Genomic DNA, 14855 nt, shown 5'->3' on the forward strand with positions numbered 1-14855 from the left:
AGATCGCTTTGAGATCCATCAGTCAAATATCCACATGTCTGCAGCACGTTGCTTGCTTGCTTTCATAGCGACGATTCTGGACAGTTAGTTAAAAAATGTTATTTAAAAGTATGCGTGTGTGCGTCAGTGTGGGGCTTGTGTCTGTGAGTGCAGGTGCGCTCGGGGCAGAGGAAGGTGTCGTGTCATGTCATCACCCCAATGGGTTTGTAGGTGGTGGTGAGCGGCTAGATGCTGGGAGCCAAATACTCTCACTGTCTCCGGCCCCTACAACTGGTTACTTTATTTTATTTTATTTTTGATTCCTTTTTAGTGTTTCATACTTACCTAAATACTATTAGAAATGTCTTTCTTGGGGGATTAAAATTGTTTTTCTGAAACCAACTTTTTTTTTTTTTTTTTACCTTTTTCTATTTTCCCGTTTAGATGACAGGTCTCAAGTACAACACGGGTAATTTAAAAATGAACATCTATTTTTTTCCTAGTAGTAGGTAAATTGAGCTTTAAGTCTTTAAATGGAAACATGTAAGCTACTGAGTCTTTTAAATGGAAGGAGACTGGACTAGGAATTCTCCAGTTTTCCTTTCTAGTCTGAGAAGTGATGGCTTCCCTGGGCTCTGAGAGGACATGCTGCTATCATCTTCAACAAGTGACAGAATATTTGCTGTTTCCCAGTTTTCAATAGTAAATATCGTCCATTAATTCCTCTCATCCTTCCATTATCCAAAAATCATGTGACTAATATCACTTTAGATGTTTGGTTTTAAAACTTGTAACTCAAAAAAGAATGTATGAAAAAACACAATATATTTTAAAGGATATGTCATCACAGCATGCCTGGGACACTGTTCTAGGGATGTCTAAAATTTATACTGAGTTGCAAAACTCAAGAACAGGCCAAGGGTTAACAACCCTAAATTTTGCACTTAAAATTAGTTTCAGAAATCTACTTCATTATGAATAAGTGCAGTGCCATTGGGCAGCACCTGTCTGATTCATTTGCCCAGAGCTCCCTCTTCCTGTGGTCTTTTGCGCACCCATCCTCCCTCCCTAGCTGGCGCATCAGTTTTTACCTGCCAATACAGTTTGATGAGCTTGCTTACAGAGTGCTCGCTCCCTCCACAGAGCCAGAACATGTAGTCCGCAATCATGGCACTCCTCGGAACAAGAACAGAGGTAAAATACCATGAATATATAAGGCAGCGGGAAAACTGTAGTAAGCAGCATGCACAAACACTAGTCAAGATTTCACAATGCACACATTTAACCGCAGTAAGATTAAGCAAAAGCAAAGCACATTTTTACGATAGAGAGAGTGCAGCTTTGCTTCTCAAGCTACATGGGAACTGTAGAAGAAACGAGCCGTCTGTCTTCTACACGGTTCTTCCATTTGTAAAACCCAAGAACACTTAAAGGCTGCCAGATATCTTCATGCTTTGTTTTGGTTCCTTTGTATGAAACCTCAAAAGATGTACAGAATAGCAGACCCCAAAGGTATGTATTTGTGGGGATGCACTTCATAGCAACTCTATGCTGCGTTTTACACATGGACTTTAAGCCGTCTCCAAGTCTAGCACAGCTCTGAGCTATTAGGTGGGTGTTTAAGCATACCTCAGATTTTACCAGAGTTAAAAGATTATTTATCTTTGATTAAGTTTGCCTTTCTACAACTGAAAAAAAAACACTCCAATTCAACAGATAACCCCTTCCTCCCAACTTTGTGTCTAATTGAATTAGCTTCTGGATCCAGAGCATACAGACACTGCATTGGGCTTATTAAGCTGAGGGGGATATTAAAACTATTGTGGAATGGATATTAATTCATTACTTAGCACCCCTTGGAAAAACAGTTTACTTTTATGGCTGTTTCTTTGCTAGGCTTCTCTATTTCTTTTTCCCCAGAGATTGCAAATCCAATTAAATGTGACTAGAAGTGATTCCAAATTGTCACGTTAGCCAATTAAACATATAATAATCCTGTGTACCTAATCACTAGCACCGAAAGTTTATTTATTTAAGTAGAGCTATCACTGTGTACTTCTGCGTGTTTTGCTTATCTTCGCCTGCAGATACGTGTTGTTTCTTGACATCACTGTAAATTGAATTAGAAATGTTCCTTCCCTAAATATAGGCTGTCGGAGGCACAGGATCTATAAAGTTACTATCACACTTTTCTCAAAGAATTAAAACATTTACATTCTTGCTCAGGACAGACAAAAATTAGGACTTCAGACATCAACAATGGGGCTGGCTCAGTGGGTTAGGTCATTTGCTGGGCAAGCATGAAGTCCTGAGCCGAGACCCCCAGCATCCATATACAACCCAGACATAGTTATACATGTGTGCATCTGTCTCTAGCCACAGAGCTGTGGATGCAGATGGGGCATCACCGAGGCTTGTTGTCAACTTAGCTCCATGTTCAATAAGAGCCTCTATCTCGGGGGATAAGGTGGGAGAGAGAAAGCAGCGTATCTCTTGTCCTCTTCTGGATTCTGCAAGCATGAACAAGTGTTTGTGGGCTCTCTCTCTCTCTCTCTCTCTCTCTCTCTCTCTCTCTCTCTCTCTCTCTCTCTCTCACACACACACACACACATGTGCACACATGAGTGTGCACATGGGCAAACACACTAACAATGTGAGTGCGGAGTACGACACTCTTCAAGCAGCAGTATTTGGTGAACTACCCAGCTCAAGGTTTACTTTGTCCGAATGGAATATTGGAAAGGGGGTGTCCGTTAACATTCCAGTGAAGGACAGTTAGCTTCTAAGAACCCTGTCCTGTTTCCCAAAGGCTGTAATAATAAGACAAGGCATTCTCGGAGGTTTTGACATTGTGTGAACATGTATAGAACATGGGTAAATTTTAAGAACAGCAGGTACTAGGAGGCAAAGTTGCATTTCAGATGCTTGCCTTTGGTAGAGGTATTTGGAAAAATCTTCTCATGTTGACCCAAAAGCGAGTCAGCTTGCCATGCAGGTGCCTGTAACCTAACACGCTCGGCTGTCAGTTCTGAATTGAAGGGATGAACAGGAACAAAGTGGAGGAAACGCATTCCCCAGGGCTGCACTAGCTGTTTTTCTAGGAGTTGGGGACTCTGTTGCCATGCTAGAGAATCTGTGTTCTGATTCCTCCTTCTACTGGAATTTGGCTTTAGGAATTGGGCTCAAAAATAAGTTCAATTTGGGAGGTAAATCAGAAAGCTTTGTGCATTGCATCTGCTTCCCCATGGACATGGCGGCCACCTGCCTTCCTCTGCTTCCTGTCAGAGCCCTGCTCCACAGATCAGCCCCAGGAACCAGTGCAAGTCTGTGGAGAAATATGACAAGGGATGGAAGCATTATGCCTTGTGATATTTGTGAGCCAAGTCATTTTCATTGACTTGACTTTTTTTTTTTAAAGGACAAAGACAGCCAACCCTACCACTGAGCATCTCTAAGGATTGAAGTCCCATGGGAGACCCATGCTCTGGCAGACTTGCCATGCAAATCAAATGCAAACATTTGCCACTCTCCTTCCTGCTCTCCATCAGGGATCTGTCCTGAATGCCAGTCAGCATGATTCAGGGTCACTCTGCCTCTGTTTCACTGTACGCATTCCATGCGTTGCTCAGCAGAGAGTATTTGTTATCTGGTCAGAAGATCACAGGAGCACAGTCCCTTTATTGAAGTTAGGACTTTATCATCTGTCAGTTTGTAACTGCTAAGCAGCACACGGAGCACTTTGCAGGGTAGAGCATGAACCCAACACACCAGCTTCCACACAGGATCTCAGTCAATTGAGCCAGCCATGGGAACTACTCGAACAATTCTCCCACTCTTCCTTGCGCTTCTCTCCCAGATTCCCCTTTCCTCCTGGAGGCTTCCTGGCAGCTCACAAAGATGACCTTCCTATCCTAAGCTGGTTTCCTTGCCTCCTCCAGTTACTGCCTTCCTTTCTTCTCCATTAAATAAACCAAACAAAGGCAGACTTACCAACAGAAGCCCTTTTTAAGAAGCTGCATGCACCCTTTAGGTGGAATTACTCCCTGAGTGAAAGCAAGCGGGACTCTATTTCTTCCAGTGTCACTAGAAGGTTTCATATTGCCCAGGGTGGTGGCTCTCCTCTGTTCTATGTGACATGCACTGGGTACAGGGATGACATCACTTCCTGCTTGGCTTTCTTTCTGGTTTTCCCCTATGACTTGTCACTCTCTTGAGGCTCTTTTTCCAGGGCTCTTCTCACCTCCTTGAATTCCTACTTTTGGGGTACTCTCAGGGTTCAATGCTTGGGCCTTGTCTCTTTCTTTTGTTTTCATTTCCTTGGTGAGCACATGGGTTTCGTGGTTTTAAGTACCAAATATATATGGCAATTCAAGACTTCTGCCATCAGTCTAAACCACTTTCTGAATTACTGTAATCTTCTGGAAGCTAACTTCTCAGCCTTGCTACTTCTCAACATTTCTGCTTGGATGCCCAAGTGGTATCCAGTGGAACAGAACCAGAGTGGGGCACTGATCTTCCTTCCTCTCCCCCAACACCTAGTAGTCTTCTCAGATATATCAGCACATAGTAATTTTATAAGTTATGGAGGACAATATGATATTTTGATGGATATATATCCATATACATATATGCATTGTGTTTATGTGGAATAATTAAATCTTTATAATTAGCATGTCTATCGATGAAGCTCCTATCACTCTCTGTAGTGAAATATTCAAACTCCTTCCTTTTTGTGAAACTGAAATTATACTACATACTAACCTGTACTCACCATCCTATGTACTTGCATGAACAATCTCATTTTCCTATCACCTGTCCCTGACGACCAACTCCTTCTACCAACTCTTTCCCCCCTCCAGCCTCTGCTAATCATTCAGCTACTCTATACTTCTAGAGAATTAGCTTCTTTTGCTTCCACCGGTAAGGCCGTGTGATATGATACTTCCTTCAGAGTCTGGTGTACCACACTCAGCACAAGGACTTCTGGGTTCACCCACATAGTTGCAGACAAGCAGGAATTCATTGTTCTCTGGTTAAATAGTATACATGTCTCTCTACCACATTTTTCTTCTACCATCCATCCACTGATGGAGTCATGGGTGGATTTCAAACCTTGGCTTTTGTGCTGTGATCGATGTAGAAGTGTGGGCATCTTTTTGACATGCTACTTTATTCCTGTTGAGATGTGCCTGCTAGAGTCATTGCTGGGTTAGACTGTAGTTATCCCCAAATCCTGGAGTCAATAGTGACTCCTGCTTCTCTCTCATTCTCCACCTAGTAGCCTGCTTCAGAATAAGGCACCCTTCACACCTCTAGCATTGTTACCTGGTCCACCCACTCTTATCTGGCTTATCACCACGGCCCCCCCAAGCTAGACAACTTGTTTCTCTGCTAGTCTATCTTCAATCCAGGATCAAGTGACAACATTACAAGCATGGGGTTAGAGCAGGCTTTGAATCTCCTGAAGTAAAAACCAGTTTTTTAATGACATCTGAATCCTGTGTCATCTAACCACTCCTCTGCCCTAATATTTTAAAAAAGATTTATGTGTATATATGGACATGTGTGTGACCAAGTATGTGACTGTGTGTATGTATATGTGTGTCCTTTAAGACAAGAAGAAGGCATTGGCTCTGCTGGAGTTCAAGGTGGTTGTACTGCCTCTATGGGTGCTGGGAACTAAATTTGAGGCCTATTGGCAAAGGCAACAAGTGCTTTTAAGCACTGAGCCATCTCTCCAGCCCCGTTTGACCACATTTGCTCTGGCCAATTCACTATGCTGCAGTCACTCTGCAAGCCGCTGTTCCTCAGAAAGACCAGGCAGGCCACTCTGCTACTGCCTACGGAATTTCTACCTGGCACCCTCTCCAGGAATCTCTCTCCCTAAGCATCCCACTGATGCTCACCTCCTCAAGGTGTCATTTACCCTTGCTATGGGGCACTGACACATCTTACTTCCTCCAGTAAGGATCTTGCAGGAGACCAAGTTTCTCCTTCCTGCATGGGGCTTCCTGGAGACAGAGTTTAAGCGGTCAGGGTTGGTGTGAGTGCCTTACCCACCAACTCACCTCACTGGCCCTGCTCTAGTAGTTTTGTGCTTCCACTGTCTCCTACTGTCACAGGGAGCAGCACTGTCATATGTGCTTTATAGCTGGCCTACCACTGTGTGCAAATGAAATTTCAGTGATGCTCGCTCCTGTGTGCGTGGCCCACACATCCTCTTGCTGCCAGCAATGGCACTGGAGCCCACCACAGAGCGTCAGAGCCTGTGGCCTGAAAAGCCTCATGGCTTTATTATCTGGCCGGCTCTGGAATTCATCCCCTCAACCCAGACGGGATTATCGGCTTTAGTCATTGCTATGTCTCCAGTGCCTGTGTCAACAATGTAGCTTGCATGTAATCACACGAGTATTCATTGAATTAGCAATAGCATGTTATGTTATTTGTTATTTATTTGTGTGCTCCAGAGAGCCCAAGGTTACCAGCTTTAGCCTCCTAGGACGAGAGCTGGAGCAGTCTGGCCTTAGGGTGATTTCTCTGTCCACATTTAACAGTGATTTTGCAGTGGAGGAGTTGTGACAATGGAGAGACAACCTAATTTGTCCAATATGAATCCCAATGCACGTTAGCTCACAGGAGAGCTTAATACATGCTAATGGATGCTGACGTGTTTATCACATAAATGAGAGAGGAAGGTGCAAGGAGGCACAGTGGCCCGATGTGGCGTATCTAAGATTATGTTTACTGTGATGCCTCCAGTCATGTGTCAACCATTATTGCTTTCCTGCAAGCAAATCTACCATTGCTTTGATATTCTGTTTGAATTCATTTTATGGAACTGTCGCTGAAGCCACATGTATTTACTCTATGCATCTGTTGGCACATGTACAGATACAGTCATAAGTAAAAAGTATTTATGCCATCGACTCAGCTTACTGTGACTCAAGTGCTGCTCGTACTGGATGGCATATGCACAATCAAAGAATCAGACATTGTTATTGATAATAGAAGAAGTAGCTTACATTTCCTAAATTACGGTCAAGGAAGGTTCCTGGGTACAAGCACATCCAGGCCAGCTGAGTTTGCAGAGAGAAATCTTCAAACAGAGCAAGCAATTCTAAGAGCATGGGAGTATACAATCTCCATATCCGAAAGCCTACGCTTGGTTTCAAGATTTCCAGCCTTTGTACCGAGTGTGGCCACACGGTGGTGTGGAACAATAAGGTATGCATAAACAAAGGAGAACTACAGCCTGCAGCCCTCAGTGTGGCCTCCCCGGGCTCACTGGCTGGGACCTTGAAAAGTCATTTCCTTCATCACCTTGCCTTTAGGCAGGATCACACTTAAACCCTTCAAATGAGACTGATGAGAATCTATTCTGTTGTAAAGACCTACACGGAAGGACACTGCTCTGAATTCCTCACGAGTCCACAGTCTCCCAGCCATAAATAGCTTCTTATGCAGTTTGAATCTGCTGGCTTTAGAACTCTCTCCAGGCCTAACGCAACCCGACTGGCCTTCGTCTTTAGAAGAGCAACTCTAAAAATCTCCGCAACCATTGGTTAACATTCGTTAGCATGGCCAGGTTAATTAATTAACCCATCTGGTTTGCTCTTTCTCTGCAGCCCTTTTTCTCACCATTAGCTGGTGTCATGGTCTTCTTTTTAATTCGTTTAAATCCTCCCCCCATCCCTTCTTCCTGTTACAACTGGAAATGGGCTCCGCCAGAGTCTGAGGATGACTGTGTAGGCTTCTCATGCAGCTTCTCCATTGATTTCTTGGGCACAGAAACTCAGAAGGGTGCGTGCATGTTGGCTAACTATAGACTCTATCCATTTTAACACACTTAAGAACTTGTTTCTTCCTCCCTGTGCTTAAAAAAAAATTCCTCAGGATGACACATGTTACATATTCATATGCATATATGTTATTAATTTTAGATGAATTAATATTGATGCCCAAATGTATATTCCTTTTGAGTATAAATACATAATAATAAGAAGGAGCTGTTATTCTGAGCAGAAAGGGCAAACCACCAGGTTCACTCCAACACACAGACATACACAGTCACACGCACAGACATGCATATAGACACACACATGCACATAGACACACACAGACAAACACACACACACCAAGCATCTTTATGCCGATTCATATTTTTCCATGTAGCAGTTGGCTACAGTAGCATTCTGTTAACAATGTAAAATGCAAACAACATGCAGTAAGGTCCGAACTCCTGAGGGGTGACCTACAGTTGTCAGCTGTCTCTGTTTTTCTCCTCAGCACATTTCCTTGCAGCCACACTCACACTCCCACCCTAGCGCTCTGCCACCAGAGTATTGGTTGGCCCTTTGTTGCTGGGATTCCTAATAGTAACTTATGGTTTTCTTGATGTTGTCTTCTTTCTCTAGACCTGTGCTAGCCAAAAGGGTTGTTACTATCCCCAAGAGGTTAATTATATTTAGATGGAAGAAAATTTAAAAATTTAATTCAGTTCCTCAGGTTCACAGGCACAACTTTGGTAGCCGGCAGTCACCGGTAGCTGTTAGCTTCCATACTGAGGGGCACAAAACATCTCTTGTGACCAGAGGCTTTAATGGACAGTGCTGCTCTAGGATCTAGGCCATGCAAGCCTGCCAGATAGTGCCTCACACAGGCTGCTAAGTGCGAGGCAATCCATCCTTGGTTATTTTTAAATAATAATAAAAAGAAATCATGTCTATGTAGGTGCTCAATGCCTCTCTTTGTTTTTTTTTTGATTTTTAATATTTTTATTACATATTTTCCTCAATTACATTTCCAATGCTATCCCAAAAGTCCCCCATAGCGCCCACCACTTCCCTACCCACCCATTCCCATTCTTTTGGCCCTGGCATTCCCCTATATTGGGGCATATAAAGTTTGCAAGTCCAATGGGCCTCTCTTTCCAGTGATGGCCGACTAGGCCATCTTTCGATACATATGCAGCTAGAGACAAGAGCTCCGGGGTTCTGGTTAGTACATCATGTTGTTCCAACAATAGGGTTGCAGATCCCTTTAGCTCCTTGGGTACTTTCTCTAGCTTCTCCATTGGGAGCCCTGTGATACATCCAATAGCTGACTGTGAACATCCACTCCTGTGTTTGCTAGGCCCCGGCATCGTCTCACAAGAGACAGCTATATTTGGGTCCTTTCAGCAAAATCTTGCTAGTGTATGCAATGGTGTCAGCGTTTAGAAGCTGATTATAGGACAGATCCCTGGATACAGCAGTCTCTAAATGGTCCATCCTTTCATCACAGCTACGAACTTTGTCTCTGTAACTCCTTCCCTGGGTGTTTTGTTCCCAATTCTAAGAAGGTGCACAGTGTCCACACTTTGGTCTTCATTCTTCTTGAGTTTCATGCGTTTATCAAATTGTATCTTATATCTTGGGTAACCTAAGTTTTGGGCTAATATCCACTTATCAAGGAATACATATTGTGTGAGTTCTTTTGTGATTGTGTTACTTCACTCAAGATGATGCCCTCCAGGTCCATCCATTTGGCTAGGAATTTCATAAATTCATTCTTTTTAATAGCTGAGTAGTACTCCATTGTGTAAATGTACCATAATTTCTGTATCCATTCCTCTGTTGAGGGGCATCTGGGTTCTTTCCAGCTTCTGGCTATTATAAATAGGGCTGCTATGAACATAGTGGAGCATGTGTCCTTTTTACCGGTTGGGACATCTTCTGGATATATGCCCAGGAGAGGTATTGCTGGATCCTCCGGTAGTACTATGTCCAATTTTCTGAGGAACCGCCAGACTGATTTCCAGAGTGGTTGTACAAGCTTGCAATCCCACCAACAATGGAGGAGTGTTCCTCTTTCTCCACATCCTCGCCAGCATCTGCTGTCACCTGAATTTTTGATCTTAGCCATTCTGACTGGTGTGAGGTGGAATCTCAGGGTTGTTTTGATTTGCATTTCCCTGATGATTAAGGATGTTGAACATTTTTTCAGGTGTTTCTCTGCCATTCGGTATTCCTCAGGTGAGAATTCTTTGTTCAGTTCTGAGCCCCATTTTTTAATGGGGTTATTTGACTTTCTGGAGTCCACTTTCTTGAGTTCTTTATATATATTGGATATTAGTCCCTTATCTGATTTAGGATAGGTGAAGATCCTTTCCCAATCTGTTGGTGGTTTTTTTGTCTTATTGATGGTGTCTTTAGCCTTGCAGAAGCTTTGTAGTTTCATGAGGTCCCACTTGTCAATTCTCGATCTTACAGCACAAGCCATTACTGTTCTATTCAGGAATTTTTCCCCTGTGCCCATATCTTCAAGGCTTTTCCCCACTTTCTCCTCTATAAGTTTCAGTGTCTCTGGTTTTATGTGAAGTTCCTTGATCCACTTAGACTTGACCTTAGTACAAGGAGATAGGAATGGATCGATTCGCATTCTTCTACATGTTAACAACCAGTTGTGCCAGCACCATTTGTTGAAAATGCTGTCTTTCTTCCACTGGATGTTTTTAGCTCCCTTGTCGAAGATCAAGTGACCATAGGTGTGTGGGTTCATTTCTGGGTCTTCAATTCTATTCCATTGGTCTATTTGTCTGTCACTATACCAGTACCATGCAGTTTTTATCACAATTGCTCTGTAGTAGAGCTTTAGGTCCGGCATGGTGATTCCACCAGAGGTTCTTTTATCCTTGAGAAGAGTTTTTGCTATCCTAGGTTCTTTGTTATTCCAGATGAATTTGCAGATTGCACTTTCTAATTCGTTGAAGAATTGATTTGGAATTTTGATGGGGATTGCATTGAATCTGTAGATTGCTTTTGGCAAGATAGCCATTTTTACAATGTTGATCCTGCCAATCCATGAGCATGGGAGATCTTTCCATCTTCTGAGATCTTCTATAATTTCTTTCTTCAGAGACTTGAAGTTTTTATTATACAGATCTTTCACTTCCTTAGTTAGAGTCACGCCAAGATATTTTATATTATTTGTGACTATTGAGAAGGGTGTTGTTTCCCTAATTTCTTTCTCAGCCTGTTTATTCTTTGTGTAGAGAAAGGCCATTGATTTGTTTGAGTTAATTTTATATCCAGCTACTTCACCGAAGCTGTTTATCAGGCTTAGGAGTTCTCTGGTGGAATTTTTAGGGTCACTTATATATACTATCATATCATCTGCAAAAAGTGATATTTTGACTTCATCTTTTCCAATTTGTATCCCTTTGATCTCCTTTTGTTGTCGAATTGCTCTGGCTAGGACTTCAAGTACAATGTTGAATAGGTATGGAGAAAGTGGACAGCCTTGTCTAGTCCCTGATTTTAGAGGGATTGCTTCAAGCTTCTCACCATTTACTTTGATGTTGGCTACTGGTTTGCTGTAGATTGCTTTTATCATGTTTAGGTATGGGCCTTGAATTCCTGATCTTTCCAAGACTTTTATCATGAATGGGTGTTGGATCTTGTCAAATGCTTTTTCCGCATCTAAGGAGATGACCATGTGGTTTTTGTCTTTGAGTTTGTTTATATACTGGATTACGTTGATGGATTTCCGTATATTGAACCATCCCTGCATCCCTGGGATGAAACCTACTTGGTCAGGATGGATGATTGTTTTGATGTGTTCTTGGATTCGGTTAGCAAGAACTTTATTGAGGATTTTTTGCATCAATATTCATAAGGGATATTGGTCTGAAGTTTTCTATCTTTGTTGGGTCTTTTTGTGGTTTAGGTATCAGAGTAATTGTGGCTTCATAGAATGAGTTGGGTAGAGTACCTTCTGTTTCTATTTTGTGGAATAGTTTGTGAAGAACTGGGATTAGATCTTCTTTGAAGGTCTGATAGAACTCTGCACTAAACCCATCTGGTCCTGGGCTTTTTTTAGTTGGGAGACTATTAATGACTGCTTCTATTTCTTTGGGGGATATAGGGCTGTTTAGATCATTAACCTGATCTTGATTCAACTTTGGTACCTGGTATCTGTCTAGGAACTTCTCCATTTCATCCAGGTTCTCCAGTTTTGTTGAGTATAGCCTTTGGTAGAAGGATCTGATGGTGTTTTGGATGTCTTCAGGATCTGTTGTTATGTCTCCTTTTTCATTTCTGATTTTGTTAATTAGGATGCTTTCCCTGTGCCCTCTAGTGAGTCTGGCTAAGGGTTTATCTATCTTGTTGATTTTCTCAAAGAACCAGCTCCTTGATTGGTTGATTCTTTGAATAGTTTTTCTTGTTTCCACTTGGTTGATTTCACCCCTGAGTTTGATTATTTCCTGCCGTCTACTCCTCTTGGGTGAATTTGCTTCCTTTTGTTCTAGTGCTTTTAGGTGTGTTGTCAAGCTGCTAATGTGTGCTCTCTCTAGTTTCCTTTTGGAGGCACTCAGAGCTATGAGTTTTCCTCTTAGAAATGCTTTCATTGCGTCCCATAAGTTTGGGTATGTTGTGGCTTCATTTTCATTGAACTCTAAAAAGTCCTTAATTTCTTTCTTTATTCCTTCCTTGACCAAGGTATCATTGAGAAGAGTGTTGTTCAGTTTCCACGTGAAGGTTGGCTTTCTATTATTTATTTTGTTATTGAAGATCAGCCTTAGTCCATGGTGATCTGATAGGATGCATGGGACAATTTCAATATTTTTGTATCTGTTGAGGCCTGTTTTGTGACCAATTATGTGGTCAATTTTGGAGAAGGTACCATGAGGTGCTGAGAAGAAGGTATATCCTTTTGTTTTAGGATAGAATGTTCTGTAGATATCTGCCAGATCCATTTGATTCATAATTTCTCTTAGTTTCTCTGTGTCCCTGTTTAGTTTCTGTTTCCATGATCTGTCCATTGGTGAAAGTGGTGTGTTGAAGTCTCCCACTATTATTGTATGAGGTGCAATGTGTGCTTTGAGATTTACTAAAGTTTCTTTAATGAATGTGGCTGCCTTTGTATTTGGAGCATAGATATTCAGGATTGATAGTTCCTCTTGGAGGATTTTACCTTTGATGAGTATGAAGTGTCCCTCCCTGTCTTTTTTAATGACTTTGGGTTGGAAGTCAATCTTATCAGATATTAGAATGGCTACTCCAGCTTGTTTCTTCATACCATTTGCTTGGAAAATTGTTTTCCAGCCTTTCATTCTGAGGTAGTGTCTATCCTTTTCTCTGAGATGAGTTTCCTGTAAGCAGCAAAATGTTGGGTCTTGTTTGTGTAGCCAGTTTGTTAGTCTATGTCTTTTTATCGGGTAGTTGAGTCCATTGATATTAAGAGATACTAAGGAAAAGTAATTGTTGTTTCCTGTTATTTTTGTTGTTAAAGTTGACATTTTGTTCTTGTGGCTGTCTTCTTTTAGGTTTGTTGAGGGATTACCTTCTTGTTGTTTCTAGGGCTTGTTTCCTGTCCTTGTATTGGTTTTTTTCTGTTATTATCCTTTGAAGGGCTGGATTCGTGGAGAGATAATGTGTGAATTTGGTTTTGTCGTGGAATACTTTGGTTTCTCCATCTATGTTAATTGAGAGTTTGGCTGGGTATAGTAGCCTGGGCTGGAATTTGTATTCTTTTAGTGTCTGTATAACATCCGTCCAGGATCTTCTGGCTTTCACAGTCTCTGGTGAAAAATCTGGTGTAATTCTGATAGGCTTGCCTTTATATGTTACTTGGCCTTTTTCTCTTACTGCTTTTAGTATTCTATCTTTATTTAGAGCATTTGTTGTTCTGATTATTATGTGTCGGGAGGTATTTCTTTTCTGGTCCAGTCTATTTGGAGTTCTGTAGGCTTCTTGTATGTTCATGGGCATCTCTTTCTTTAGATTTGGGAAGTTTTCTTCTATAATTTTGTTGAAGATATTTGCTGGTCCTTTGAGTTGAAAATCTTCATTCTCATCCACTCCTATTATCCATAGGTTTGGTCTTCTCATTGTGTCCTGTATTTCTTGGATGTTTTGAGTTAGGATCTTTTTGCATTTTACATTTTCCTTGATTGTTGTGCCGATGTTCTCTATGGAATCTTCTGCACCTGAGATTCTCTCTTCCATCTCTTGTATTCTGTTGCTGATGCTGGTATCTATGGTTCCAGATTTCTTTCCTAGGGTTTCTATCTCCAGTGTTGCCTCATTTTGGGTTTTCTTTATTGTGTCTACTTCCCTTTTTAGGTCTAGTATGGTTTTGTTCATTTCCATCATCTGTTTGGATGTGTTTTCCTGTTTTTCTGTAAGGACTTCTACCTGTTTGATTATGTTATCCTGTTTTTCTTTAAGGATTTGTAACTCTTTAGCAGTGTTCTCCTGCAATTCTTTAAGGGATTTTTGTGCTTCCTCTTTAGTGTCTTCTGCCTGTTTAGCAGTGTTCTCCTGTATTCCTTTAAGTGTGTTATTAAAGTCCTTCTTGAAGTCCTCTACCATCATCAGGAGATATGCTTTTAGATCCGTGTCTAGCTTTTCTGGTGTGTTGGGGTGCCCTGGACTGGGCGAAGTGGGGGTGCTGGGTTCTGATGATGGTGAGTGGTCTTGGTTTCTGTTAGTAAGATTATTACGTTTACCTTTCGCCATCTGGTAATCTCTGGGGTTAGTTGTTATAGTTGTCACTGTTTAAAGATTGGAGCAGAAGCTGTGTTCCACTCACCAGCAGTCTCTAAGTCCTGCGGCGGGGGTTGTGGGTAGCTGACGGTACCCCGGTGCTGGTCCAGCCGGAAGAGGCCTGTGGTCCTACTCAGGCCGGTTTTCTGCTTCCCTAACTAATGCAGTCTCTGGTCCCGCGTGCAATTGGATTGGAGCAGAAGCTGTGTTCCACTCTCCAGAAGTCTTAAGATCCTGTGGCGGGTGTTGTGGGTAGCTGGCGAGTGTCAACCGACCCTGCGCCCCAGCTGCCCTGGTGCTTTTCTGACCGGAAGAGGCTTGTGGCCCTATGTAGGCCGGATTTCTCTC

General features: G+C 42.1%; 1 protein-coding gene across 2 annotated transcripts in view; it reads right to left on the reverse strand.

The window, feature by feature from the left end:
• Window positions 1–14855, reverse strand: part of Spata16 (spermatogenesis associated 16) — a 344381-nt gene that overhangs the window by 128766 nt on the left and 200760 nt on the right. Inside the window, exon 5 of one of the 2 annotated variants that reach the window (XM_085835355.1) lies at window positions 1071–1152. In XM_085835355.1, the coding sequence (XP_085691481.1) occupies window positions 1071–1152 (82 nt within the window). Of the gene's footprint in view, window positions 1–1070; window positions 1156–14855 lie in introns of both variants that reach the window. The other variant, XM_021158236.2, reaches the window with a different exon arrangement.

The sequence above is a fragment of the Mus caroli genome, unplaced genomic scaffold (assembly GCF_978045245.1).
Source record: "Mus caroli unplaced genomic scaffold, Mus_caroli_1 scaffold_3, whole genome shotgun sequence".
Taxonomy (NCBI): Eukaryota; Metazoa; Chordata; class Mammalia; order Rodentia; family Muridae; genus Mus; species Mus caroli.